The sequence below is a fragment of the Neolamprologus multifasciatus genome, chromosome 20 (assembly GCF_963576455.1).
Source record: "Neolamprologus multifasciatus chromosome 20, fNeoMul1.2, whole genome shotgun sequence".
Classification (NCBI taxonomy): Eukaryota; Metazoa; Chordata; class Actinopteri; order Cichliformes; family Cichlidae; genus Neolamprologus; species Neolamprologus multifasciatus.
This window is the reverse complement of record NC_140458.1, coordinates 2,780,622-2,807,926: the sequence shown is the minus strand read 5'-3', so window position 1 is coordinate 2,807,926 and position 27,305 is coordinate 2,780,622. Positions and strand designations below refer to the sequence as shown.

Sequence of the window (27,305 nt, the reverse complement as noted above, 5' to 3'; positions counted from 1 at the left end):
GCAGTTCCCATCAGGAGTAGCTTAGACTCTACTAGCTGCAGTACTGTCCCGCTAACAGCTTTAAAGTAATCAGGTTTAATCATCTGGAGGCAAACGGGACACACACCAGATGTGTTCATTGTACAATGGCTACGATAGAATAAATGAAAAGGACAAAAATGCTGTCTTGACGTGAGCATTTGTGTCACAGTATCAGGGACATGACCTGAATAAACACTGACCTCTAGTGTTCCTTATTCATATTACAACATTTTACTTGCTGTACATACAACTAGTTTGTTTTTAATACCTCATTTAGATGTGAAATGCTGCGTGCACGTGGGAGATCGTCTGATTATTGGATTGAATTTAATGTAATATCATAATAACGCAGGATCTGTTGAATACCGCAGAATAAAGTGCATTGCGGTGAATGTTGTTTTAGCGCTGTATAAATATGGTACACTGTACACACTGTATAAACCAAAGATAAGATCAGATAAACCTTTATTAGTCCCACAACTGTGAAATGTGCTTGGTCACGGCAGGAAGCGGACGGCACATAGTTAAGAGCAGCATAAAATAACAAAAACAATAGAATAGAATAAAATAAAATAAATACTCTGTCAAAACTGCAATGAAGCCAGATACGAGGCGCATACGCTGATTGATGAGTTTAGTCTGTAGGTGAAGTAACAGGTGTGTGCTCCACCTGCAGCACAGTCTCCTCCTCTCTGCCCCCCCCCCCCCCCCCCCCCCCCCATTGATCTCCGCCCTGCCCTGTTTCCTCATTCTCGCTGTAGAACCCATGCTGACACCGACCCAGAAACACCACCGACTCTGCTACAGCATCTTTAACTAACCTGTCAGAAAAAGAAAAAATCCAAAGAAGAAGAAGAAGGAGAAGAAGAAGGAGAAGGAGACCGCTGTTTACGTTTCTGCTCAGCTGGGAAGAGAGAGAGAGAGAGAGAGAGAGAGAGAGACACCTGCCGCTGCTCACCTCACATGACCGCGCTGCGATTTTAGTGTTGGAGAAAAATCGATAAGCGACAAAAGAAGGAAAAAAGAAAGAAAGAAAAAGTCAGAGGGACTAATGGATTCCCTGGATTCAGGACAAAAGTTCCGTCCCAGACAGGTAAGTCCAACACCTGTTATGGTAACCTCTCAGTGACGTCACACCAGGAACAGGTTTTAAAAAACATAAATATGATTGATTTATATCTGAATTATGATTACCGATATGCACAATGTGCAGAAGGATTTCTGGATTAGCTTCACCACACAGGCTGAACCTGCTCCCACGTCACGCTGCGGGTTTCATTGGTTTAAGCGCGATCTGTTCGAGTAATGGGAGCACTGGTTTCTGTTGAACTCCACTGAAACCTGGCGCGCCTATGGCATTGAACCTGCATATTTTCACTCTTTGAGGGTGGATTTTGGTGTCCACCTTTTATTGATTAGTTGTTTAAATGACAGAACGGCGCCTGGTTCCGTTTTAATAATCAAAGAGCTGCAAACGACCCTAAAGAAAGCAGTTATGTTCCAGCGCCTGATTAATGTGGCAACATGGTTTCACTGTAAATGTGTTTGTGTGTTTGTTAATGTGAAACCAGAAGTAGACTAAACTCTGCTCAGGCATCAAAAGAATGTAAATGGTTTCACCTCCTCCACACCTGTCACTAAGTAATCTGTGGACACAGTTTGAAGTTTCCCTGTGATCAAACAAGCCCACTGTTAGGCACCCGCTCCAGGGTGTGCAACCTTACAACTCTTATCTCACCACCAGTGTTTCTGCAGGTGTGTGGACGTCAGTGGAGTGATTAGTATTTGGACTAGATTGATTATTTCTTGCCCTTTGCCAGTTGTAACATTAAAAATAAGGCTTACAAAGTGTTTTTCCCCATGAAAGTAGTAACTAATTAGTAAAGTAATACTAATACTTAACCTCGTTCATTTAATAAGATTAAGAAGACCAGGGCTCTGAAATGTATCCAATTCTGATGTAAATTCCAGTTTTGATTTCTAATGATTATTAAAAGAACATAATTGAAATAAAACAGCTTTTTTTTTTCATAATGCTCTTGTTTTGTTGCTTGTTTTATAATTTTCCATTGTACAAGTTCAACTTCAAGGAAATCTGCTTTTTAAATGACCACTTTTGTCCTCACAGTCCTCGTGATTATCTCACAGATAAAACACCTGTTATCCTCGAGTAGAGTCTCACTTTGTTTGTTTGTTTGTTTTTCCCCCAAATCCTGTTTGATGATTATTATAATGGAACTCCTTAGCACCGATAGAAACATTAGGCCGTCTTTACCAAATGGCTTCAAAAATCCAGAATAGAGCTGGAGCTCATTCAAGAACCTGGTAGAAAAGCTGCGCAAAACTATACTGATATCAATCCTATCTTCTGAAGACAAACAGTGTTTGTTTGGTCAGTAATTCTGGATCTTCTATGTAAGCGTGTAATATCTAGTTTATTAAAGAGATTAATGTTAATCACACATTGTGGTTAGATGTGCACATTATGTCAGGGTTTGTAGAAGGGTTAGTTAGGGTTGTGCTTCACACAGTTTTGCCTTTGGCACAAATGATTTTTTGGATTGTTTGAAGGGAGAGCATTTATGTCACACCCTATAATGAGGCACCAACCAGCTCTTTAAAGCGCCGTATTAGAGATCTAATGGTGTGTCCTGGATACAAACGCTGGCATTTCATAACAGTCGTAGAGACATTCCTGTGCAGCAACACCCTGCTTGACACAGCTGAACAGGTTTACAGTGCACTGAAAAAACACACTGTGTCCTCATTTGCTGCCTTTACAGTCATAAGTACAACTAAAAACTAAAGGCAACACCTTTTCACAAATTTATCATCAACTTTGAACTAAAGTATCAGGTTGGGGCGATGTCCCTGATGCTTAAAGTCTGCTGTGCTCACTGTATTTTCTGACTCCACTTTGTTGTAGCACTAGTTATTAGCTCTGGATGTTTTTTCACACTGCTGGATTATTTTATTTTCAAAATGTCAGCAGTGACATGAGGGGAGGAAAAAGTTCATGTATGCATATTTGCTTAAGACTGGTGGGAAGAAATGGAGGTACATGTGCACGTGCTGCCTCTCGTTTCTCTTTTTTTGTAGTTTTGTGGAAAATGTGCATCGAACATGTTTGTTGAACAAAACAGACAGTTTTGAAAAGTAATCTGAGAAGCTGTGGCTGTAAAAACACAGTTGACAAAAGTCAAATTTACATGAGATGAACTTGGAGCAACTTATGTATCTGTCACTAACCTGCAAACAGGAAGCACAGTTGAACCAAGCGCCACAGACTCCCGTACCCTGTACGGTTTACACTGTGTGGCTAGTTTTCTAGTTGTCATAATAGCTGTTTTTATAACTCCTCTTTTTGTTAACTTTAATACTTGAAATTATTTTGCTTGGTGCCTTTTACTGACTATTGTTAATGGACCAGTCAAGGGTGCATCTTGCCTCTGGACCTGTGAGAGCTGGGATGGGCTCCAGCTGCCCTGAATAAGGATGAGCAAAAGAAGATGGCTGGATTCTCAGTCAGGCTGTGATGTACATGGATATAATAACTTACTCAGGTCACTATGTTTACGCATTAAGTTAGGAGTCCACTCTGTGGTCCAATATGGACGTTTGAATCCTTAAAAACTGCAAACTGCTGGTTCAGGCTTCAAATCTCACAGTGAGTCTTCTACATTTTTATATAGAGTCTGTAGTGAAAACAGCAGGGGGACTGTTGAATTTAGACCGAGCGCTGTGCTGCTGTCACTGGAAAACACCATCCAATACTCGAGTAAACAGCCCACAGTCTGCTGTCTGCTAACCTGCTATTCCTACCTGATAACGTTGCAAAAAACAAAGATAAAAAACAAACTTTGGGCTTGAACAAAACAAAAATGTTGAGGCCACTTTGAGATTTTGTGCAGTCTTGAACAAATTGATAAACTTTCTCTTCTCCAACTATCTCTGTATGCAGGACAATGACGTTGAGGAAGCATTTCTGCAGGCTCCAGATCCCAAGGAGCTGGAGAAGAAGTCATGCAACAAGAAGGGGGCGGGGATAGGAGTCGCCTTGGTGATTGGTGTTCTGGCTGTGATCGCATTGCTGGTCGGGCTGTTTTGCCGTAAGCTGACTTTATCAAACTACATTCGGCTGACCTGATGCTGGTTGGATTTGAAAATGCATATCTGAGCGCCTTGATGTCAGACAGGATATCAGGCAGGTGTAAGGTCTAATGTAAACAGAGCAGCTACCTGGACTCTACTCCCACTGAGGTCGATTATCTCGTTAATAGTGTTACGTCCTCGCTGCTTATGACTCTGGATACTGTGGCTCCTATGAAAACAAAAGCTTCAAATTCAGAATAGTTGACTCCCTGATATAAATCTTAATTACACAGCTTGATGCAGATAACCTGTAAGTTGGAGAGGAAATGGTGTCTCGCTAATTTAGAAGGTCTTCATTTATTGGAAAGAAGCCAGGACGTCTCACTAATGAGTGAAGAAACTACCCCAGCTTTCCTCTCACAACTGTAGCAGCGCTATTTGTCCTGTAAGAGAGAGAGGTCCAGTTCAGTCTGGGCACACCTGTCAGTCAAGCTAACTTCAAGCCTGAAATCCAAAGAGTTACGAGGGAAACTCTCCCATAAAATTGTTATAAAAATTGTATACAGTTGTGATAAAGATATTGGAAACATGTCTGTGTGTCTTCAGAGCCCCAGCATGTGAAAATGAAGAAAATTTATATCGGCTCCATGGAAATCAACAACAAGCAATTCCTGCCACAGTATGAGGAGCCCGGCAGTTCTGAGTTCACTAACCTGGCTGCTCAGGTCTGCAAAGAGGTGAGACCTGACAGCTCCAAAGCATCATGGGAATTTTCCATATATGCTGTGTTATACATTCATTCAGCACTATCAGCACTATCAGCAGGCAGAGGTGATAGCACTCCTACACTTCCAGTGAGACGAATCTTTTCAGGCCTTTTAATAGGACCTACTTCCCCATTGATCGTGTGCTGCGAGTCTGAGTTGTAACCTTGATGTTACTTCTAACCACTTCTGCTCTGTGTCACGTGTTTCTCTATTTGCTGAGGCCATAAAGTTAATAGGTGCTATAATGTGACCTTTTTCTCTTCAGCTCAAACTGATGTACTCCAAAAACTCATTGCTGGACAGATACTTCAACCATTCGTCCGTCCAGGCCTTCAGGTACTGTGAAAGAGACAGCGTGTACCAGCCAGCCACAACAATATCAGCAGTGACGGGAAAAGTGAATATCAATGAAGATCTTTTAAGGGGTCAGAAATAAAGGCAATAAGTGCAGTCCACGCTCTGATAGTTCAGAGAGCAAACGGACCTGCACAGCACTAATCTGATTGTTTTATTGAGGCGGCTGATTGGTTCATAGCTGTAATGCAGAGCTGTAACGCGCAGTTGCTTCTCTGTTGCACTGAATGAAGTCTGTACAAATCTTCTGTGTGTCCTGTTGTGCAGTGAGGGCGACACAGGGTCGAACACCATTGTGGCTTATTACGAATCAGAGTTTGATGTCCCCCCACCCCAGCAAGCCTCGCTGGATGAAGCCATCGACTCTTTGCAGCCTCCGGCAGGAAAAGGACGTTTTCTGCTGAAACCCACAGACGCCCTGAGTGTCAACAACATCGTGTCACAAGGTTTGAGGGCTCACAGATTCACACAGATTAGTTTTCTACAAGGTTGCTCATCAAGAACAACTTTCAAGGTTTTTTTTATCAAGTTATTATTAGCTTTGTATTCACTATGGGCACTTAACCACCAGCTGTTCTACATCTGCCTGCACTGAAAAGTAAAATCTACGCTCTGACCCTTTAAACCTGGAGCACTGTGCTGTCTTTGACAACTCTTGGAAAAATTCAAGTATATTTAACTTACATGCAGACATTTTAACGATGAACGGTTCTTCTTCTAATGGTTAATGGATTCTTTAACTCAGCTCTTATCTTTTCTTATGGGGAAACATCTTCTAGAAGCTTCTTTTTCTCATACAAACATGATGCTGGACACTGTTAAAGACTGAGGAGCGAATAGATTCCTAAAGTGGTGAAACTGCAAAAACCCTTGGAGGATATATAGTTAAATGTACTAAGAGTCATAGTCCTGGTCAGTGTTGGTCAAGTTACTTGAAAAAAGTAATCAGTAACTAATTACTGATTACTTCCCCCAAAAAGTAATCCCGTTACTTTACTGATTACTTATTTTCAAAAGTAATTAATTACTTAGTTACTTAGTTACTTTTTAAAAGCACGATTTACAACCTGAATAGGTGATAAAGTGATAGATCTTTCAGCCCAATTCTACTTTTTCTACATAATCATCATACAAAATGTAATCAAATGGAAAAGTCTCTTTTTAAAACTAGTTTTATTAGTTTTAATCTTTTAACTTTATGCATCAAGCAAAAATTTAATTATCTGCAACATTCTCTGACTGGAAGAAATTAGTTTAACATTTAAACCTATTTTCTGCACATTCCAGCACATAAAATAAAATATTTTTATGTGTTTACACTCAGTCTTTCAAATAGATGCAAGTAAAACACAGCAGAAAATAAATAAAGTCACAGACTAGCGGTCCTGTTGCTCTATTTTCACCTGTAAAGCAGGAGTGGGGTAGGCGGAGGGTTACCCTGGTGCAGGTGTGCAGCGGTCAGTGGAAGAATCCGCGAGTTTCTCTGTGAGTTTCCCATTACGTCGTAGCTACTCGGAGCTTGTTTGGAAGTTTAGGGTTTTTTCGGTGTAAAAAGAAGTTTTCTTCCCACGCACAACGGACACTAATGTTTTTGTCACTTTTTCTGGAATCAAACTCAAAGTAAGGTCAGTACTTCCACGCTTTAAACGCTGCACGCTCATACTCTCTCTGCACTCGATATATGATCCATTGTTGATCTGCACACAGCTGTTGTCACGAACGTCGCACTCGCTTACGTCACTGTCATGAGACATTCTCGCAAAAAAATCACGGTTTTAGTAACGCAGTAACGCAGCGTTCCTACGGGAAAGTAACGGTAATCTAATTACCGTTTTTGCAATAGTAATCCCTTACTTTACTCGTTACTTGAAAAAAGTAATCGGATTACAGCCCATCTCTGGTCCTGGTGTATATGTATAATCATAACTATAACATTGGTGACAGACAGGAGGTTACTTGTGTCTCACTGCGATTCACAAATGATAAAAACTGCAGCGCTGCTGCTTGTACAGCAAAACTAAGATGTAAGCTTTCGTTTCCAATGACGACAGTGAGACATCGAGACGTCCCGCTACGATACGTCTGTTCTCAAATATCGACGCTACATCTGCTTTGAATTCTTCCACCAAGGTTTTGTTAAAAACATCGAGTAAAGTTTATTCACCACTGCAAAAAGTATTATTGTTGTTTTAATTAGTAATGAAGAACTGATATGTGGTTTACTAACACATTTATCTTTGTGTTTACAGCTATAGATCCACGCTTGACCAAAACCACGTTTTCAGGTATAAACCAGCTTTGTGGTGGGAACTTCTTTTTCTTTCTGTAATTCTGTTTGTAAAGTTCGACTTGTTAAAATGTTCCAAAAAAATTAAAGGTGCTTGTTTCACAACCGGTATACTTCATCCGAAACATATTCTTCTCGTCATATTTCCAGAGAGGAAAAGCATCGACATCCACATCGAAAACTCCGGGCACGTTGAGTCTCCGGGATTTCCAAACTCTCCGTACCCTTCGAACGCCTACCTGCAGTGGAAGTTTCGGGCAGACCCGCAACACCGAATCCAGCTCGACTTTGATGACTTGATCCTGGAGGACGACTGTCAGCGAGACTTCATCAAAATCTACGACTCGCTCGTCCCCATAGAGAAACGCGCTATGACAGAGTGAGAAAAACTCTTCCTAGAATTGAAAGTGTCAGTTATCTCAGAGAAAACAAGACTAAACAAGCTGATATTCTTATTCTGTGTTTTAATAGCTGTTCATTTTTAGAACAAAGGGATGTTCAGACTAAAGTAACCAGGTTCCTGAATATTGTTTACCCTGAAACACTGGCTCAGGTTAAAAAATTGGCAGAGACTCTGGAACGAATGTAAAGATATGGAGATGTATTTAGTTGTTTCAGAGTGACCATAATTGGACGGGATACGAAATGAGGAAATCAGACGGACATGTCAGGCATACGCAGAGGGACAGGGCATGCCTCGTACAACGCCAGTTTGTGTTGGGGAAAAGGCATTAAAACGTTTTTGTGCCGACACATGCGTTATGCACCCGGCCCCAGGAGCACTAAAGGTTTCTTTCTGTCTCCCTTTTCCGCTCAGACAGTGTGGATACCCTGACCAGTCGCTGTCCTTCATCTCCTCTGGAAACGTCATGCTGCTGATGCTGGTCACCAATGAGGAGAAAAACTTCCCCGGCTTCAGAGCGAACTACTCCCCGATTCCTCAGACTACACTAAGTAAATCAAACCTCTTCTGAACAGCTGTCAGGTCTTTGTGAAATATTTCCACTGGGCATGAAAGACTTGAAATGTGTGACTTAAATGTGTGTTGGGAAAAAAACGCAACAGCAGCAGAAATCTTAAGACTGCCTAATGTTTCAGAGATTACAGTAATAATATTTCAATCAGTACATAATAATAATAGTAATTGTGTTAAAGGTCAGATCTAAAGGATGCTATCTCGGCGTAAACTTTATTAATTGTGCAGCTGAAGTCTTTGTAGATGATCTAACATGTCAGTATGAACTGTGCGTCCCTCAGACTGTGGCGGCGCGCTGACCGGAGAGAAAGGCTCCATCTCTTCACCGTTCTTCCCGTCCAACTACCCTCCTCGCACCACATGTGTGTGGAACATCGAGGTAAGCAGAGATGGGCAGTAACGCATTACTTGTAACGCGTTACTGTAATCCGATTACTTTTTTCAAGTAACGAGTAAAGTAAGGGATTACTATTGCAAAAACGGTAATTAGATTACCGTTACTTTCCCGTAGGAACACTGCGTTACTGCGTTACTAAAACCGTGATTTTTTTGCGAGAATGTCTCATGACAGTGACGTAAGCGAGTGCGACGTTCGTGACAACAGCTGTGTGCAGATCAACAATGGATCATATATCGAGTGCAGAGAGAGTATGAGCGTGCAGCGTTTAAAGCGTGGAAGTACTGACCTTACTTTGAGTTTGATTCCATAAAAAGTGACAAAAACATTAGTGTCCGTTGTGCGTGGGAAGAAAACTTCTTTTTACAGCGAAAAAAACCCTAAACTTCCGAGCAAGCACCGAGTAGCTACGACGTAATGGGAAACTCACAGAGAAACTCGCGGATTCTTCCACTGACCGCTGCACACCTGCACCAGGGTAAACCTCCGCCTACCCCACTCCTGCTTTACAGGTGAAAATAGAGCAACAGGACCGCTAGTCTTTGACTTTATTTATTTTCTGCTGTGTTTTACTTGCATCTATTTGAAAGACTGAGTGTAAACACAAAAAATATTTTATGTGCTGGAATGTGCAGAAAATAGGTTTAAATGTTAAACTAATTTCTTCCAGTCAGAGAATGTTGCAGATAATTAAATTTTTGCTTGATGCATAAAGTTAAAAGATTAAAACTAATAAAACAAGTTTTAAAAAGAGACTTTTCCATTTGATTACATTTTGTATGATGATTATGTAGAAAAAGTAGAATTGGGCTGAAAGATCTATCACTTTATCACCTATTCAGGTTGTAAATCGTGTTTTTAAAAAGTAACTAAGTAACTAGGTAATTAATTACTTTTGAAAATAAGTAATCAGTAAAGTAACGGGATTACTTTTTGGGGAAGTAATCAGTAATTAGTTACTGATTACTTTTTTCAAGTAACTTGACCAACACTGGAGGTGAGCCTTTATTTTACTGAGGCTTCTGCACAGCATCCTATTTGTTCCCACAACCGCACTCCAGCAGACTCATGTTAACAGACACCTGCAAACTGCCAAAACACCTGTTTCTATAGAGGCGCTCACTCTGGATGATGCTCAATTACTCGAGTACTCACGCTCTTAATAGGAGTGTACTTATTTTTCCATGCACTCCATGCATTTGGCTTGATTATTGTTTCATTAATAATTTGCAGGACATTTAGTGATTGTATGCAACTTTAAATTCTGCCTCCAGGTGAGCTGAGGATGAAACAGAAGTGTAAATGCTTCACTGCCAACTGCGTCTTCAGCAAAACAATATAATTATCATTTATAAAGATAAAGCCCATAGATGATGATGATGACGACAATGACATTTTACCATCATTGCTCATTTAAAATTTATTAAAACCACAAATCAGAAAATCTGTTTATTGGACTTATTTTTATTAGTTGATCACGTTTTAAATATTTTACATTCCTGTTTCATATGTTTTTTTTATGTTTTTCAGGTTGCAAGCAACAAATTTCTGAAGGTTCTGTTCAACAAGTTCTCGCTGGGAAATAAAACTGAAGGTTGCGGCCATGATTATATTGAGATCAATGGTGAAAGGTCAGTAACGAGCAGTGCTATGCCTTTTAAAGAAAGATTATTCTTAGTATACAGTGCTGTTAAAAGGTCTTGCATTACCACCAATTTCATTATATTTAGCTTGAAGAATGGGAAATAGCTGAAGTGAAACCCTCAGAGAGGTCCGCATGCTCAAAAGAAGACGTCACACACAACGCGCTCTGTTTAGACCCAGAGCAAACACCTTTGTTTGACTGATGGCCTGCATATAAAGACTTGTTTCGGACTTTACATTTACCAATTTTGCTTTAAGTTATAAAGTTATTTTGTTATTTACATTTGGCCTAATAATGATCCTTATTGCTGTTTTAGAGGAGCGGTGCTTCAAAGGATAGCTTCAGATTTCTGTCAGAATCTGCAGATTATACAGTACAAATAAAATGTTCGCATTTCTCCAATGTTGTCTTCCCAACAATTTCACTGGATGGCCAGGAAGCGGTCACGATGTCTTCTCGGGCGCTGATAATTGGTGTCTGTCTTGTGTCTGTGATGTAAAAGACGGATTTAATGCGACATGACCATCAAACATCAGTCGCTTTCTAAAACATCGGATATGTATCGTCTGTGAAGGTTCTCAGTCATCCAGGTCATTGTAGTCTAAGGAGCTTGGAAAGAAAAGTGTCTGGACCATCTGTCCTCTCTGTCCAAAATGTGAACATTGGCATCCTCGAAAGAGTGTCGAAGGACAGCTGAGTCTTGTCCTGTGGAGGTGGCTCTTCTGTGTTGTGCCATGCGCTTGTGAAGTGGCTGTTTGGTCTCTCCGATGTAGAGGTCTGGGCATTCCTCGCTGCTCTGTACAGCAAACAACACATTGTTAAGTCTGTGTTTTGGAGTTTTGTCTTTCGGGTGAACCAGTTTTTGTCTGAGTGTGTTGCTGGGTCTGAAATGCACCGGGATGTCATGCTTGGAGAACATGATAAGGTGGGGCCAGGTTTCACAATGAGCTCACCTGAAACTCTGGCTGATTGGGACCCACACCCAGTTTCACACCTTGGTTCATGTGATTAGATAGAAGATCATCAGGGGGTCCTTTTGTCCCTCTTTGGGGGGAAACTCACACTGGGTTTAAATCTGGGACTCTCTGCCGTTTGACCTTAGAACTGAAGAAGCTTCTCGGATGAGAGGTGAAACGTCTTCCTGGTCAAAAGTGACCCAGGTCGGATTTGAAAATCGGATTTGTGCCGTTCACGATGTCACACCATGATCGGGTATAGTCAAAAAAGTCAGATTTGACATGCTTTCGCCTGCAGTGTGAACGTAGCCTATGAGGCAAAAACCTGGAATGGCTACGTTTTATTCCTTGGCAAGTGTTTTTATCATTTCTTGAAGTCGTCTTCAGGAATAGTTCTCCAGGCTTCCTGAAGATCATTTCAGAGGTCTTTGGATACTTGCTGATTATTCTGATTTCTGTCCAAATGTTTACTGACTGTTGCAGTAATGTTGAGGTCCAGGCTCTGTGAGGCGAGTTTCCTTAGTGATAGTTTTACATTGTCTGCTTTTTGGCATCGCTGCATAGTTGATGCTACTGCTAATCAGATACTCACCAGATGGTGTTGCATGGTGGATTAAACTCTCACGATACTTCTATAACTCCATACTTTTGAACTTTCACCCAAACACCATTTTTTGTTTACAGATGGCTGTAGACACTCACAGTTTAACTCTGTGTCTTCACTTCCTCAGTACATTGTGTCAATTTAAAACCTGTTGACACCGATTTTCAGTAATCTGGCAAATTCCAAACTGCATGAGTTTGTTGCCTTGATGTTTGAATGGTTGATGAGTTAGTCATGATTAGTCACTTATGATTAATGAGTGGCTTAATAAACCAAAACATTTTGTCCCAATGGTCGGGTACAAGGACCGGACTGAGAATGACAGAAACAGTAGATAAGTGTACTACTGTAAATGACGTGTAGACAATCATACTGTCCAATACAATAATTACAGTTTTATAACTGTTTACAACTGTTTATTAATACTCGCAATTGTATATCTACAATCTTTATAGTTTTAATATTTTTAACCATTTGTATAACCTCTACATAGTTTTACACTCACTACAGCTACAGCCTGTACATACTTAAAGTTATAGTATGTTCATAACATACCTTCATATGTGTAACGTACCTATAATAGATCTATATCCTGTGTTATATCTATATTATTGCAAAAGTGTGTGTAAAATATGTAACCTAGTTACATTGTTTTGTGTTTTTTTGTTATAGGCTGTGTGGCAGTGACTTGAAGAGCCCAGTGTTTACCATCAACAGCAACAAGATGACCATTACATTTAAGTCGGACTCCTCCTACGTTGATCAGGGCTTCACTGCTGAGTACGAGGCCTTCACCCCGAACAATCGTAAGGATGCACGCTTAATTTAAGGACTGTAGCGTTCTCTGAAGCCGGCAAACAAATGAGGTACTATTATGTTTGTCCTATCAGCTTGTCCAGGAAGGTTCGCGTGCAGCAACAACCTGTGCATCAATAACACTCTGCGGTGTGATGGCTGGAGCGACTGTGGAGACGACAGCGATGAGATCAACTGCAGTGAGTCCGAACCGTCAAACTTCTTTCTGGTCTTTCATCTTTTTTGTCTCTAACAATGTTGGGTTCTCTTTGTGTGCCTCATTAGAGTGCGATGCGTCTCAGATACAGTGTAAAAATGGTCACTGCAAACCAAAATTTTGGCTGTGTGATGGGGTGGACGACTGTGGAGACAACACGGACGAGGAAAACTGTGGTGAGTGCAGCGAAACAATAAACTGGAGCTATTTCAGTTGATGTTTATTTTAAACATCGCTTAAAGTTTATTGCACTGTCTTAAGTGACAGAGGATATCCCAAATATGCTCTTGTTAGACAAGTAGGTCTACTGCATTTACACTAGCCCCACCTGCCTGCCAATCAAATCCTTTATATTTGGGAGGGGCAGCCAATCAGAAGAAACCTGAGGAGATTAAAAAAGGAGAATAAACTGAGGGTCTGCATTAATAAAATGGGAAATAATAAAAGCCAAATAGATTTCCTTTTTCAATAAGTACTGATACAAAGAATTAGTTGAAACTTCGCCAAAGCAACAGGCAAATTTTATCCCTCTTTTCTCCATACATTTTAAAGTAATATGTGCATAAACAGCACTGTGATAAAAACTGGACTGTAAATGCAAGGTGGCAGATAATGCAAGAGGTTGTTCTGCCGGTAAAGCCAGTTTTGTTGAGGAATGTAGGAAGCACAGCAGGCAAATCAGACCAGAGCGTTGTGCAATCACATTTCCATAAGAATCTGTTGACATGCAGAGGTAGTGCATGTGGAAGAAAGGTGGAAGACTAGCCTGTGTTTGTTTTTGTTGAAACGGACTCCTTTAAAAGAGCTCTGGAATTAAAATAGCAACAGGTCCAGAATTCATTCTTCAGCCTCATGTGCAAGACTCTCCCTTATTCAGTTTAAGACGGTATACAGATTACACTTCTCAACTTCTAGATTATCTAAAATATACCCCAGCATTCCTGACCTGTGCAACAGATGCAACACGTCCCCCTGTGATTTAACCAGTGTTGGGACTAACGCGTTATTAAGTAACGCGTTACAGTAACTACGTTATTATTGTGGTAACGAGCACGGTAACTAGTTATTATGCCAAAATCAGGAACGCGTTAGTCGTTACTGGGATTTAGATAGGGTCGTTACTCGTTACTTCGTGTGGTGGCATCGCGGAGCTTCCACAGATTCAGTAACATTAGCAAGTGGTGGAGGCAGCAGGTGGAGGAGGGAAAGGGGACGCAGAAGGAAAAGAGACCCGAGGCGGCCGCCGGTCCAAGTGTGAACTGAACTTTAGGTAAGAAGTTATGACCTGCAGTCTATCTGGGTCAGATATAAACCAAGTTTAGGTGGAGTTTATTTTCGTTATTCTGACTTTTTTCGTACTGCGTACTAGCTAGCATGACGGAGTTTCTATACAGCTGGGTGGGTGCTATGATGTTAACGATGTTAAACTTTATTTTGTTCATAAGTTATTAGAGTTGCCAACCGTCCCGTCTGGTATTCAGAGAAAATATTACGCGTTTCTTATTTAGGTGAAAAGGAACAGTTTGTCCCGTAATTCAGCTACAATGAAAAAGACACAAAGCTGGAGTTATTCTGTGTTTGCTGCACAGCTGCCTCTTCTTCTCTCATTCTCTACCCCTCCCTCTCCCGTTTCTACTTCAATCATGAAACTGATCAATGATCAGCTGATCGTCTCTCTTGTTTGTTTATCGCCCACTTTGCGCCAGAAAGAGGAAACTAGCCGATGTCGCGTTAAACAACAGCAGCACGTTTAAGCTTGATCAGCTGTTGTTAGAATTTATTTAATATTAATTTCTAGTATCAGCTGATGTTTGCTGGAGCCACAGCTGTAAAGCTGCTGGTCATGATATCAGTTTGGTTATCTGGTGAGAGGGAAACATGAAGATGAAACCAGGAGATGTCCTTACTGAATCATCAAAGCTGAACAGGTGATGGAGAAACAGGTTTACCTTTTAGGTGACATGAATGAGTTGAAGGGAATTTATGAACTGATTCTGAGAGACAAATAACACCAGGATCCTTTTTAGGTAGTTGACAGCCAGTGTTGGGTAAGTTACTTTAAAATAGTAAATTAGTTACATTACTAGTTACTTCTATCAAAAGTAACTCAGTTACTTCAAGTTACTCGTTACTTTCAAAGTAACTAGTTACTAGGCAAAGTAACTTTGGTTTTACTCAGAATTCTCTTGTTAATGTGTTGCTTCCATAACTTTGCCAGTCTTCTAGCTTGCTTACTTGCCTCAGTGCACTGTGCCACCTACCAATAGAAAGGAAAAGATAATGTGCATATTTCCACGAGAGAAATCCCACGCCTGGACCGTCACTGACTGCTGCCATGATTCTAGCCTACGTCACAGCGTCATGTGCGCCTTTTACATCCAACACAAAAACTGCAGTCGTGATGCTTTGATTGTACTCAACTTACTGTACTGTAACTCGGAAATTCTTCCTTCTGAATAGGAAGATGTAGGTAACACCAGACTGCAGATGAGCTGCATACAGGGCTGGACGGGGACAAAAAATCGGCCCGGGCACTTTGACTAGAGACTGGCCGCCATTATAGGAAAAATCATAAAGCCTTTGAATGAAAACAAACACTGTTGTGACAGTGATGTTCACTGTTTTGATGGTATATATGCATCAATCTATCAATCGTTTGTTGTAAGATTCAGATAATTATTTTTTAAAAGCGAGACATTTTAAATGAGAATAAGAAAGAAAAGTATTCTTTGTGCCCCCCTCTCCCTGTTAATGCCCTACCTGCCCCCTGGCAACACTTTGCTAGATCCGCACCTGCACAGTTACCAGCTGTCAGCTACCTAAAAAGGATCCTGGTGTTATTTGTCTCTCAGAAACAGTTCATAACTTCCCTTCAACTCATTCATGTCACCTAAAAGGTAAATCTGTTTCTCCATCACCTGTTCAGCTCTGATGATTCAGTAAGGACGTCTCCTGGTTTCATCTTCATGTTTCCCTCTCACCAGATAACCAAACCCACATCATGACCAGCAGCTTTTTTGCAGCTGTGGCTCCAACAAACATCAGCTGATACTAGAAATTAATATTAAATAAATTCTAACAACAGTTGATCAAGCTTAAACGTGCTGCTGTTGTTTAGCGTGACATCGGCTGGTTTCCTCTTTCTGGCGCAAAGTGGGCGATAAACAAACAAGAGAGGCGATCAGCTGATCATTGATCAGTTTTTATGATTGAAGTAGAAACAGGAGAGGGAGGGGGAAGAATGAGAGAAGAAGAGGCAGCTGTGCAGCGTAAAGACAGAATAACTCCAGCTTTGTGTCTTTTTCATTGTCGCTGAATTACGGGACAAACTGATCCTTTTCGCCTCAATAAGAAACGCGTAATATTTTCTCTGAATACCAGACGGGATGGTTGGCAACTCTAATAACTTATGAACAAAATAAAGTTCAACATCATTAACTTCATAGCACCCACCCAGCTGTATAGAAACTCTGTCATGCTAGCTAGTACGCAGTACGGAAAAAGTCAGAATAACGAAAATAAACTCCACCTAAACTTGGTTTATATCTGACTCAGATAGACTGCAGGTCATAACTTCTTACCTGAAGTTCAGTTCACACTTGGACCGGCGGCCGCCTCGGGTCTCTTTTCCTTCTGCGTCCCCTCTCCCTCATCCACCTGCTGCCTCCACCACTTGCCAATGTTACAGAATCTGTGGTGGAAGCTCCGCGATAGCCACCACACGAAGTAACGAGTAACGAGCCTATCTAAATCCCAGTAACGACTAACGCGTTCCTGATTTTGGCATAATAACTAGTTACCGTGCTCGTTACCACAATAATAACGTAGTTACTGTAACGCGTTACTTAATAACGCGTTAGTCCCAACACTGTTGACAGCTGGTAACTGTGCAGGTGCGGATCTAGCAACGTTTTGCCAGGGGGGCAGGTAGGGCATTAACAGGGAGAGGTGGGCACAAAGAAATACTTTTTTCTTATTCTCATTTAAAATGTCTAGCTTTTAAAAAATAATTATCTGAATCTTACAACAAACGATTGATAGATTGATGCATATATACCATCAGAACAGTGAACATCACTGTCACAACAGTGTTTGTTTTCATTCAAAGGCTTTATGATTTTTCCTATAATGGCGGCCGGTCTCTAGTCAAAATGCCCGAGCCGATTTTTTGTCCCAGTCCAGCCCTGTATGCAGCTCATCTGCAGTCTGGTGTTACCTACATCTTCCTATTCAGAAGGCAGAATTTCTGAGTTCTGAGTACAATCAAAGCACCACGACTGCAGTTTTTGTGTTGGATGTAAAAGGCGCACATGATGCTGTGACGTAGGCTAGAATCATGGCAGCAGTCAATGACGGTTCAGGCGTGGGATTTCTCTCGTGGAAATATGCACATTATCTTTTCCTTTCTATTGGTAGGTGGCACAGTGCACTTGTGGCAAGTAAGCAAGCTAGAAGACTGGCAAAGTTATGGAAGCAACACATTAACAAGAGAAGTCTGAGTAAAACCAAAGTTACTTTCCCTAGTAACTAGTTACTTTGAAAGTAACGAGTAACTTGAAGTAACTGAGTTACTTTTGATAGAAGTAACTAGTAATGTAACTAAGTTACTATTTTAAAGTAACTTACCCAACACTGCATTTAACTCATATGTTTTTTGCCTGCCCGTCACTTCAATTATACTGGACTTTTTACTCTGAAGTGCTCTCTCATGTTTTGAGCGTTACTCTCAAACCATGTCCATTAGTTGCCATTTTTGGTGTTTCTGAGGACGCCACCCTGAACCTTAGTCGTAAGCAACTGGATATTATCGCTTTCACTTCACTGCTGGCACGGCATCGAATTTTGCTGTCCTGGAAAGCTCCTCACCCTCCAGCCCGATCACGTTGGCTGGAAGATGTTATGTTCTTTTTAAAAATGGAGAAAATAAAATTTAGACTCAGAGGAAATGTTAATAAGTTCTCACAGATGTGGCAGCCTTTTATCATTTACTTTAACTCATTGAAAACACTTACAACAGACTAAACTTTTGTACCACAGGGTTCCCTTTTGTTATGGTTTTGGGAGGGAGTTGATTTTTTTTTAATTATAATTTTTTTGTTTGTTTGTTTATTTTTTGTTTTTTGTTTTCTGTGTGTGGGTTCTTGTTTTTTTTTTGTTTGTTTTTTTCTTTCTTTTTTCTGTTTTATTGTTATCATCCGAATCTTAATGGCCTAATTTGTTTTGATATATGTCTTTATATCAGTTAGTGCTTGCTGTATTGGGCCTGATATGTCAAATTACATGTGCAAAACTCTATAAATAAAGAGGGGGAAAAGAATAGCAACAGGTCAAATTAAACACTCGAGTAGAGGGAAGTAAATAAGTGATTTTTCTCTTGTTTTACAGAAACATGCAAAGAGCAGTTTTCCTGCAAAAATGGCCGCTGCATTGCTGAGAATTTGAAGTGCAATGGAAAAGATGACTGCGGTGATGCGTCTGATGAGTCCAAATGTGAAAAATGTAAGAAGTAAAGTTCAAATAAGAACTTCTGAAAATGGTTTTCATGAAAACCTTTTGAGCATTTTGAGGTAAAGGATACCTGTGGGTCAGCGTTGCTCACGGATACTGCACGTGTGTCTCGTCTTTCAGCTTTGGTGCTGCAGACGTGCTCAGAGTTCACCTTCCAATGTAAAAACAAACTCTGCATCAGTAAAATGAACCCAGAGTGCGACGGAGTGCAGGACTGCACCGACGCCTCTGATGAGGATAACTGTGGTAAGTTAACCGCACACTTGCCTACAGATGGTTGTGGTATGGAGTTCAGTGGCGGTAACGCCTGCACGCATGTGTGCTTTCAGAGTGCGGGATAAGGCCGTACCGCAGCTCTCGCATCGTGGGAGGACAAGCGTCTCGGGAGGGCGAGTGGCCCTGGCAGGTCAGCCTCCACTTCAAGGGAATGAGACATGTGTGTGGAGCCTCAGTGCTGAGCGACCGCTGGCTGCTGACCGCCGCTCACTGCGTCCAAAACAAGTAGGAGCTCCTCTATCTGAGATGACAGGGCTGAGTGTTTACTGATATGAAGTGTGATTAAAAAGTTCCAGAAACAGACCTCAGAAAAATCAAATCTCCTGTTCTCACCACTCACACTGAGTGCTCTCTATTTTCAACGTGGACGTCAGACTTGTGCAGACCTCAGCTTTTGTTTCAGACCGGTCGCAGCAGATGGCCGCCCCTCCCTGAGCCTGGTTCTGCTGGAGGTTTCTTCCTGTTAAAAGGGAGTTTTTCCTTCCCACTGTCGCCAAAGTGCTTGCTCATAGGGGGTCATATGATTGTTGGGCTTTTCTCTGTATCTATGAAGCGCCTTGAGGCGACTTTTGTTGTGATTTGGCGCTATATAAATAAAATTGAATTGAATTGAATTGAATTGTTAAGCATCACCATTGATGAGAATTCAATCTCCAACTATAACAGAGACATTTTCTCCTTACTTTCAAAGTGTGAATATGTCATTACAAGTGAGCAGCAAGACCAGCCGCCTGTGGAGCACTCATCACTCGTGGCACTTTGTGAATCCCTGTTTCGATTGTGAACACTGTGTCAGAGATGAACTTTAGGTAGAAATGACTGGGACTGTGGTTGTGCCATCTGTCAGCTTAGAGTGCAGTGAAAACACGAGAGCCTCACTGATACTGAATCGATCTTTGCTCACCACCAGTGCTGTCCACCACATTTGAGTCACTGTGACTTTTTCACCGCTGTAAAAATAAAGGACACTCCTTCAACTAGATTTCATACACTTTGTAGAGGCATGGGTATAAGTGGGGGACACGTGTAGAGTGATCAAAAATTATGAGATGCACTCAACTGTTTCTTTGCAGTTCAGAATCCCAATAACTTCTTATATATCACAGAAGCGTGATTACAGACTGGCTGTTTCAGTGTCACTAACTACAAAATGATGTATTTTCCTGTATATTCTACATCCTGCTGATTTGATCTCTAACTAGTCCTCCCAAAACCAGACACAAGTCACATCCTGTCTAGTGGAGCTCTAGCTTTGAATTCTGTGTACCACAAATTTTTTTAATGTACTTGTGTATGCTTTTTAATGTAAAATCAGACAGATGACATAAATGAACTTGGCTGTTTTCATGTAGATTCTCTCAGGCTAACCAATGGGAGGCTCTCCTGGGTCTTCACGAGCAGAGTCAGACCAGCAAGTGGACCATGAAGCGGGGCGTGAAGCGGATCATCGTTCACCCGGGCTACAACCTCGAGACCTACGATAATGACATCACTCTCATGGAACTGGACAACAGCGTCACGCTCAACCAGAACATCTGGCCCATCTGCCTGCCCTCCCCCGCGCATGACTTCCCAGTAGGAGACGAGGCTTGGATCACTGGCTGGGGAGCTACCAGGGAGGGAGGTGAGATGATGAGAATGACGAGAACACGGCTTGTCTGAAACGTCCTAATATCCCACAGTGGAAGTGTTGTGGAAGTTTTTTAATGCGTCTGCAATGAGACGTTCCCACATCAAACTTAACTGATCCCATAGATGTGTCTGCCCAGCCAGCGAGTGGATTCAACACTAAGCATTGTTTTTAAAGACCTAATATTAAAGATAACAATGTTCCTCAACATAAAATTCACCCTAGTACAACACTTCACTCTCAGACTGCTGGTTCAAATGTGGGATATTTACATGTAAAATGAGATGCAGGCCCTCTTCCATGGAGCTTTCAGTTTGCAGAGACAGACACACTCTCTGCTTTTAAGATTAGGCTTAAAACTTTCCCTTTAGACAAAACTTAAAGTTAGAGAGAGACCCTAAACTCTCCCTCACTGCAATAGGTCTGGACTGCTGAGAGCTTCTCAAGTTGCCCTGTGTTTATACACCACTTTACATTTTTGTACCCTAAAAACTGTTAGCCGAAAATTTAACTTGGCACGGTGTACGGTAGAGGTGGGAATCACCATACATCCCACGATACGATATTATCACAATACTTAATGCACGATACGATATTATTGCAATTTTTTAAAATATTTTGCGATATTCAGATTCTGTACATAAAGGTAAACTTTATCAATATTCATTTTCTCTAATATCAAAGTCTCACACTCAGTCTTTCTCTCATTTCAGTTTGATTGTTGACAAACTGAACGGTTTGTATTACAGTCTAGTCCAACTTAACTGAATCAACCATCTGGTACAATTATAGCTATTCTGAACTATGCAGTTTATGAAAACTATGCAGCCCCTTCAGCAACTGAAGAATTTGAAAGTAAATTAAAACAAAATATAATTTTACATTAAATAAAAAAGTTTTAAACTTAATTAAAATAAAACATGTCTTAAATTAAAATAAGTAAACTGTCATGTTTATTGCTGCCATAAAACAAGTTAAACACATTTGGACAGTGAAGGAATGTCAGGATTCTTGCTCAGAAAAAGGATCAACATGCTCTGAAGTCAGAGCACAAAAACCTTTTTGTAACAAAATATCGATTTCTGCTGTCCCTGTATCGATACATTATTAGAAACAAAATATCACCATGCTACACAGTATCCATTTTTCCCCACCCCTAGTGTACAGTGTGTCCGTTATAATGTTTTTGGGTAACTGGATAAGATGAATAAAAGAGGTGACTGATCTAAAAAAAACAAAACAAAACAAAAAACAAAAAAATAAAATAAACAACAAACTTTCATCATCTGAAAGTCAGATCATGACAAAGAACCAGAGCGCTATTAGAAGTAATTTTGTTGTCTAGCAGGTTCCGGGGCGACCGTACTGCAGAAGGCAGCCGTCCGGATCATCAACAGCACAGTGTGCAAGAGTCTCCTGACCGACCCGGTGACCGACAACATGCTGTGTGCTGGAGTCCTCACAGGAGGCGTGGACGCCTGTCAGGTACGAACTCGAAGGCTTGTAATAGATGTTTGATTTAAAACAAATAAACTACATTTCTGTGTTTGTCACACTTTAATGTTTCACATCAAACAAATGTGAATATTAGACAAGATAACACACTTAAACACAAAATGCAGTCTGTAAATAAAGGTGTTAATTATTAAGCTGCATGGCCCTGCGTGAAACAGTGAACCTAGTAACTGGTTGGGCCACTCATGGCAGCAGCAACTGTAATCAAGCGTTTGCAATTAATGGCAATCAAAGTCATTTACAGCTCTGTGGAGGAAACCTGGCTCTTATCTTTGCAGAATTGTGGTAATTCAGCTACACTGGAGGGTTTTCTTTCTAAGGTCACGCCACAGCATGTCAGTCAGATTCATGTCAGGACTTTGACTGCTCCACTCCACAGTCTTCATTTTGTTTGTCTTAAGACATTCAGAGGTGGACTTGCTGGTTTATCTTGGATCATTGTCCTGCAAAACCCAAAAGTATTGGTATAATGTTCCTTTTCTGAAATGCTGTTACTTTAACGCCAGATGTTATGGGACACACGCCTCCCAAAAAGTTCAATTTTTGTCTCATCAGTCCACAGAGTGTTTTTCCAAAAGTCCCAAAAAAGGGGATCATGAAGATATTTCCTGGCAAAACTCAGACAAGCTTTGATTTTTCCCCGTCTCTTTCTTATGGTGGAGTCATGAACTCTGACCTTAACTGAGAGAAGTGAGGCCTGCAGTTCTTTAGATGTTGTCCTGGGGTCCTTTGTGACCTCTTTGATGAGCCGTTGCTCCGCTCGTGGGGTAATTTTGGTCAGCCAGTCACTCCTGGGAATGTTCACCACTGTTCCATGTTTTCACCCTTTGTGTATTAATGCTCTCGCTGTGGTTCGCTGGAGTCCCACAGCTTAGAGGTTTGAGGTTGACACTTGATTGCATCCTCTGATCTGTCTTATCTGCAGAGCAAATACTGCCCATTTTTGATTTGGCTCTGTAGAAAAGACTAAACAAAGATGGGAAACTGCAAAAAAGCACATGTCTAAACAGTCAAAACATTTTACATTTTAATTTAACGGTTAATATGTCCTTTTTTAATGCTTATTGGGACTCACAGAAAACCTCCAAGCTGAAAATAATCTCTCTCCTCTCTGATTCTCAGGGCGACTCTGGTGGACCCCTGTCTTTCACCAGCACCAAGGGGCGGGTCTTCCTGGCTGGTGTGACGAGCTGGGGCGAAGGCTGCGCTCGCAAGAACAAACCTGGCGTCTACACCCGAGTTACCAAATATCGCAACTGGATAAAAGAAAATAGTGGAGTGTAGGAACGGGAACGTGCACAGGTTCTCTGGATTACGGGTGTTTCTCTTGGATTCACTGTGGAAGCACCAAAACGGGTCTGCATGTATTTTCTCTGCAGCACATGCACAAAACTTTGCAACATCCAACATAAACTGTCTTGTTGAGAATTGCGAGTTCCTATCAGGACTTTACCCTTACATCAGAACATATCCATTCTCATCCACTGCCTGTTTTTATATGAACTGCCTTGTTGTTTCCAGAGTGTAAAAGCTGCACTTTCATATATTAATCACCCGTCAGGTCTGCTCTTCTGTGCCCTGCTCATTTGCACTGCTTTTGGTAAATTGTGGTGGAAGTTTGTGACGCATCCTGGTCCCACATGTGTTCTTTGTGAAGGTGAGCTGGCTTGTAAAAAATGGTGCTTGAAATATTCTCGGGGCTTAATAGGTGAATGAATATTGTGAATATTCATTGCTTGCTTACATTCGAATTGCAAATATCTTCAAGGCTCAGGATTTTTATTTTAATTATAACAGAATTACAAATGTAACTGATTTAGTCAAACAGGATAAAGGCTTGAAGTTAAGGCCAAATAAATATGGTCTCATAATAAAAGGTTTACTTTGGGGGCTCAGGGTTTTTTGTCATTAGCTAACGCAGTTCTTCAAATTCATTTAGAAGTCTAATTTATTTATTAGGGAGAAAAAGTTCTCTGTTAATGTTAATTAACTTTTAAATTAACATTTGAAGTAAATATAATGAGAGGTGGCACTGGAATAGAATAGAATAGAATAGAATAGCACTTTACTGTTATTGTACATGTATAATGAAATTATAGGTGCTCAATGCCAACTGTGTAGTTTAGAGCACTGTGCCGCTACATACGAATGCTTCGACATCTTGAACATAAAGAGGTTCTTCTACAGGTGGAGTTTATATTGCAGCTACACAACATTTAACCTCTTAAGCCCCAAGCCTAACTGATCTCCTGCCTTTTGCCCCCGTATCAGGGGGCGTTGGGGCTTAAGAGGTTAATTGAGGAATAAATTTAAAAATGTTCCAAATAAGCAGTAAAATGTTGTAAGTTTGGGATTCAGATGAAAACCTGAAAGATAAAACACAGCAAAAATAAATGCATTCAAAATTTTGAATGAGGGGATAAAAACTTTCATCTAAAGAAAACATCCAGAATCAGCTTTCTGGGAACTCTGATGTGTTTGTGTATCAGAGGTGAGCTTTAACAGAAAAGGAGCATTTTAAATGTTGTTTTTCTCTAGATTAGAGCAGTTAGTAATGTGAGATAGTAGAAGTTACCTTTAAAAACCTTTGTACTTGTAATTTTTTGGGGGCATTTTATAAGTTTGTGTTGTTTTTTTAAGGTTGTTAAAAATTAAAGCTTTTGTTGTCTTTCTTTAAGCAGCACTTCCTTAGGGACGCTGATTTTGCCACAGTCTCATCTTTTGTATTTACACTCTTTGCTATGACGTGTCTTTTGCTGGCTGTATTTATATATGCAGCGCATATATACATCTCAGTATAACAATAATAATAATAACAATAACAATGATGATAGTAAAGAATATCACTTAGCAGCATTACTCCACAATGTAAATGCTCAGATGTGCCCACTCCAGGTCGGGGATGACGTCCTGCCCCAAGTGCAGGAGTTCAAGTATGTCGGGGTTTGTTCGTGAGTGATGGGAGAAGGGAGCCGGAGATCGACAGACGGATTGGTGCTGTGACTGCAGTGATGCAGGCGCTGCATCGGCCCATCGTGGTGAAAAGAGAGCTGAGTGTAAAAGCGAAGCTCTCAATTTACCGGTCGATCTACGTCCCTACCCTCACCTATGGTCACGAGCTGTGGGTAGTGACCGAAAGAACGAGATCACTGATACAAGCGGTGGAAATGAGCTTCCTCCGAAGGGTGGCTGGCCTCTCCCTTAGAGATAGGGTGAGAAGTTCCTCCACATCGAAAGGAGCCAGCTGAGGTGGTTCAGGTATCTGACAAGGACGCCTCCTGGACGCCTCCTGGGCGAGGTGTTCTGGGCATGTCCCACTGGGAGGAGGCCCCGGGGCAGACCCAGGACACGGCTGGCCTGGGAACGCCTTGGTGTTTCCCTGGATAAGCTGGAGGAAGTGGCTGGGGAGAGGGAGGTCTGGGCTTCTCTGATTGGGCTGCTGCCCCCGCGACCCGGCCCCGGATAAGCGGAAGAAGATGGATGTTTTATAAAGAACAGAGAAAAAATGTGGTTGGTCTTGTTTTGTCAGCTTAAAAAAATCTTTTTCTTTTGAAGAATAATATTTTTTCTTTCTTTTTAAATTTTAAGCTGTAATAAACTCACATGGGGATTGTTCATGTCAGTGTTTACTTTTAGGAAACAGCTGCCAATAATCATGCAATAAAAACTTTAATGAACATATATATATATATATATATATATATATATATATATATATATATATATATATATATATATATATATATATAAATATATCTCGAAGAATCCATAGGTCCCTCATCCTAGTCATGTAGCCCCTTCCGCCAGGGTTACTTGCATAGTAGCATTCCAACAACGCCCTGTTTTCGTCTCTTGCCCACCGATGCCTTCTTGTTCCGAGGTACAACATAAATGCTACGGCAAGGAGGAGTCAGGACGCCAGGTCAGGGGGGAGATATCATCACCCCCACCCGAGATTGGGTACATAGCCCCAAGTGCGACAGGAGAAGGATCGTTGAGTGCGAGAGGAACTGACCTGAAAGATAGGATCATGGCCAAGCTTGAAACCTGGACCCCCCGTTGCCGGTTACCAAGATTAGGTGAAGTACCCTCAGAAGGTCTGCTAGATGATGTTAATGCAGCACTACGGACGATACCTACAGCCACGATTACCGACACTAACAAGCTGATCTACAATACGGCAGCAGTGATCAGTGAGATGCTTGGCTACAAGTTGAACAGCCACAAGGGGCAGTACCCTCCATGGAGAAGGAGATCAAAGTAGCACGGAGGGAGGTGAGCCAACTAACGGAGTTGCAGAAAGGTGCGACAAAGAAGGTGCATAAGAAATACAGCAAGCTGTCCATACCTGAGGCCTTGGAAACTGCCAAGCAAAGACTCACAGCCTTGGCCAGCCGCTTGAGGAGGTACACCAGAGAGATAGAAGGCAGGAGAATAAACCAGCTGTTCTCCACAGAACCAGCAAAGGTGTACTCTCAGTGGCAAGGGAACAATAATAAGAGAACAGCACCACCAAGGCTGGAGACGGAGCAATACTGGAAGAGCATATGGGAGAAGGACGCAACCCATAACGGCAATGCTCAGTGGCTAGTGGATCTGAGGGCAGACCATAGCGACCTCCCTGAACAGGGTCCAGTAACCATCACGGTGGCAGACATCCAAGAAAGGGTCTCCAGTATGAAGAGTTGGACAGCACCAGGGCCCGACATGGTTCACGCCTACTGGCTGAAGAAGCTGACTGCACTCCACAAGCGTCTGGCAGCACAAATGAACCAGCTGCTAGTTGATGAGAGACACCCGGAATGGCTAACCGAAGGTCGGACGGTCCTGATCCCCAAGGACCCCAAGAAGGGACCAGTCCCCTCCAACTACCGACCAATAACCTGCCTCAGTACTACATGGAAGCTCCTGTCAGGCATCATATCGGCTAAGATGAACAGGCACATGGGTCAATACATGAGCGGGACACAGAAAGGAATTGGCAAGAATACCAGAGGCGCAAAACACCAGCTACTGGTAGACAGAACAGTCAGCCGAGACTGCAAGACCAGACTAACCAACCTGTGCACTGCCTGGATTGATTACAAGAAGGCCTATGACTCAATGCCCCACAGCTGGATACTGGAATGCCTAGAATTGTACAAGATCAATGGGACCCTAAGAGCCTTCATCAGGAACTCAATGGGGATGTGGCGTACAACACTAGAGGCCAACTCCAAGCCCATAGCACAAGTCACCATCAAGTGCGGGATCTACCAGGGAGAT

The 27,305-nt window shown here is 41.6% G+C and overlaps 1 protein-coding gene and 1 long non-coding RNA gene across 3 annotated transcripts in view; one reads left to right on the top strand and one right to left on the bottom strand.

Annotated features, from left to right (window-relative positions):
* Window positions 1-27,305, bottom strand: part of LOC146494087 (uncharacterized) — a 98,453-nt gene that overhangs the window by 19,445 nt on the left and 51,703 nt on the right. The gene's annotated exons all lie outside the window — the stretch shown is intronic.
* Window positions 771-25,725, top strand: LOC146494092 (suppressor of tumorigenicity 14 protein-like). 2 transcript variants are annotated; one of them, XM_085146037.1, is made up of 19 exons: window positions 771-1,114; window positions 3,983-4,130; window positions 4,720-4,850; window positions 5,146-5,216; window positions 5,502-5,680; window positions 7,484-7,519; window positions 7,672-7,900; window positions 8,339-8,475; window positions 8,779-8,876; window positions 10,425-10,525; window positions 12,772-12,905; window positions 12,990-13,094; window positions 13,180-13,287; window positions 18,497-18,610; window positions 18,740-18,865; window positions 18,949-19,120; window positions 20,248-20,519; window positions 21,874-22,010; window positions 23,163-25,725. In XM_085146037.1, the coding sequence occupies exons 1-19, from the start codon at window positions 1,073-1,075 to the stop codon at window positions 23,322-23,324; spliced, it is 2,502 nt and encodes an 833-aa protein (XP_085002163.1). In that variant the 5' UTR covers window positions 771-1,072; the 3' UTR covers window positions 23,325-25,725. The 2 variants fall into 2 exon arrangements, with proteins under 2 accessions (XP_085002163.1, XP_085002162.1); XM_085146036.1 differs by having other exon boundaries at window positions 21,871-22,010.